Source organism: Chrysochloris asiatica, unplaced genomic scaffold (assembly GCF_000296735.1).
Source record: "Chrysochloris asiatica unplaced genomic scaffold, ChrAsi1.0 scaffold00176, whole genome shotgun sequence".
Lineage (NCBI taxonomy): Eukaryota > Metazoa > Chordata > Mammalia > Afrosoricida > Chrysochloridae > Chrysochloris > Chrysochloris asiatica.
Genome location: NW_006408694.1, coordinates 3,410,845 through 3,413,694, shown reverse-complemented (window position 1 = coordinate 3,413,694; position 2,850 = coordinate 3,410,845). Strand labels below are relative to the sequence as shown.

The 2,850-nt window shown below is 39.1% G+C and overlaps 1 protein-coding gene across 2 annotated transcripts in view; it reads right to left on the bottom strand.

Annotated features, from left to right (window-relative positions):
* Positions 1–2,850, bottom strand: part of LOC102837000 (V-type proton ATPase subunit H-like) — a 188,371-nt gene that overhangs the window by 172,008 nt on the left and 13,513 nt on the right. For both annotated transcript variants that reach the window (XM_006871856.1, XM_006871857.1), the window contains exon 3: positions 515–604. In XM_006871856.1, coding sequence (XP_006871918.1) covers positions 515–604 — 90 coding nt within the window. The remainder of the gene's footprint in view (positions 1–514; positions 605–2,850) is intronic.

Sequence of the window (2,850 nt, the reverse complement as noted above, 5' to 3'; positions counted from 1 at the left end):
AGAGAGGGAAGAGAGGGAGAGCGACTGTGTGCTGAAGACTTGGGGTGGGGGGAGATAGTGTAGGGGGCAGGCTTGCAGGATATACCCTTTGGTTGGTTGATGATGCATGGAAGGGATTGTAACCATGGCAATGACATGATGTACGATAGAATGAATGTAAAACTAATGCTCTCCCACGTAAACTATCATATAATTCACAATAAAACACTTAAAAAAAAACTATGTGTAAGTGAAAGAAACAGGGAACACTAGTGGCATAGTGCTTAAGTGCTCAGCTAACCAACAGATCAGCTGTTCAAATCCACCAGCCACTCCTCAGGACAAAGATGTGATATTCTGTATCCATAAAGATTAGCCTTGGGAAGCCTTTGAGGCAATTCTATTCTGGCCTCCAGAGTTGCCATGACTCAGAATTGATTCAACAGCAAGGTTGTTTTTGTTTGTTTGTTTGGGTTCATGAAGGCTTATGAACATGTTACTGTTAGGTACATAATAAAATGAAGACTATACCTACCTGCAGCATGTCATCAACCATAGTTAGAATGTACTGAACTGTCTGCTCTTTGGAGATATGAGTCATCAGATTTATAAACGTTTTAGCGCACTAGAAAAAGATAAAATTAATGTTAATTCTTTTCCATCTGAAACATTTCTATAGAATTTCAGTGCAACATTATTTCCCTTCCATAAATTAGTAATATTCTACTAAAAGATTTCAATTATTGAAAATGTATACCTTTTACACTGTACCTTTTTTTCTTTTTTAAACTTTTTTTGTGAATTGAGTGAATGTTTACAAACAAGATCATCAGTTTTACATCCAACAGAAAATACACTTCGTTTCATCTCAGTGATTGCAATCCCCTCCATGGAACAACTATCCCTTTTCCTTCCTATGGTTCCTATTTCCACTCCACCCACCTTCCCATCTCTTCTCAACTTTGTCCTTAGGTACATTTTGTCCTTTTGATTTTGAATGATTGACTTTTCCATCATTCATAGTGAGCATACTTGACTCACGTTGTTGCTCCCCTATACACCTATCTCCGGCTTGGCTAAACGTTGGGCCACAAGTTTGACTTCCTTTCCAAACCTGAAGGGTGGTCGAGGTCCACAGTCTCAGGTGACTTCGGTCTCTTTTTGACAAGTAAGCTTGGTCTTTTTTTTGTTTTGTTTTAATAATTTTTAGTTTTGTTCCACATATTCTGCAGCCCTTTATGGGACCTTCTAATGTGATCCCTTTCAGAGCAGTTGGTAGTGATAGCTTGGCACCACCTCGTTCTTCTGAGGTCATGGGTTCACATGTTCCAATTAGTCCTTTGGACTAACTGATTCCCACCATCTTAAATTCTCATCTTTCTTTTGCACATGGCAAGATCAATAGTTGCACCTTAAACAGCACCTCGTGGTTTTTAATATCCCAGATACTACTCACCAAAGTAGGATTCAGAACATTGTCTTTGTTGGATTATGTTATGCCAATTAATTATAGTGTCCCCTGAGATATGGTCCTGAACCCCCAGCCCCAGAAATGCATTGCCTTAAAATGTGTGAGAATACCTAAGAAGTTTTCTCATTTTGCTCGGTATAAGCTCAACTATATTCACAGCTGTGTTAGCAGGAAGGGTAAAAACTAATGTACCAATATCCTCTTTCAAACTCATGTGTCTGTGGGATATTTATATATGTCACTCTTCCTCCCACTCAGCATGGGTCTGCCCACAGAAAACTGTTGTGAAAATTGTTGTTCAAAGGTTTTATATTTATCAATATTTACTCCTATTCCCTTTATTGTTGTTAGGTGCCATCAAGTCAGTACCGACTCATAGTGACCTTATGCACAACAAAATGAAGCAATGCCCAGTCCTACCCAACCTCACAATAGTTGCTACGCTTGAGCCTGTTTGCTGCTGGCACTGTGCCAATCCATCTTATTAGTGGTCTTCCTCTTTTTCTCCAATCCTCTACTTTACCAAACATGGTATCCTTCTCTAGGAACTGGTCCCTCCTGACAAAATTTCCAAAGTATGCGAGTCGAAGTCTGGCCATTCTGGCTTCCAAGGAGCATTCAAGCTGTACTTCTTCCAACACAGTGTTGCAGTCCAGGGTACTTTTAATATTCTCTTCCAATACCATAACTCAAATTCATCAATTCTTTTATGGTCTTCCTTATTCACTATCCATCTTTTGCATGCATATGACGTTATTCAATATACCATGGCTTGGGTCAGGCACACCTTAGTCCTCAAACTGACATCTTTACTCTTGAACACTTTAAAGAGGTCTTGCGCAGCAGAATTGAGCATTGCAATACATTGTTTGATTTCTTGGCTGCTGTTTCTATGAGTGTTGATGGTGGATGCAAGCAAAATGAAGTCTTTAACAACTTCAGTCTTTTCTCTATCTTAATGTTAATTATTGGTCCAGTGGTTTTTGTTTTCTTTACATTGAGGTGCAACCCATACCGAAGGCTGTGGTCTTATCACTAAGTATTTTGTGTCTTCACCTGTATTCATCATTCTTCTGTCAACTTCCCTCTTCTTGTATATTGCCCTTCCCATTCTTGTATATTGCCCTCACCTTCACAAAAGTAAACATGTGTCTACCCATCTAGCCAGTGAACTATTCTCCCTTCTCTCCCACCTCTGGTTCTCCCCTCCCACCCAAAGAATGTTCTGTTTTCCTCTCTCTTTCGAACTCTTAGATATGTGTGGGATATATATATATGTGCCACATATATATATATATATGCCACTCTTCCTCCCATGCCTATTCAGTCTATGTCTCAATCCATGTATCTATACACAGAACACTGTTGTTCCAAAGTTGTGTGTATATATATATATATAT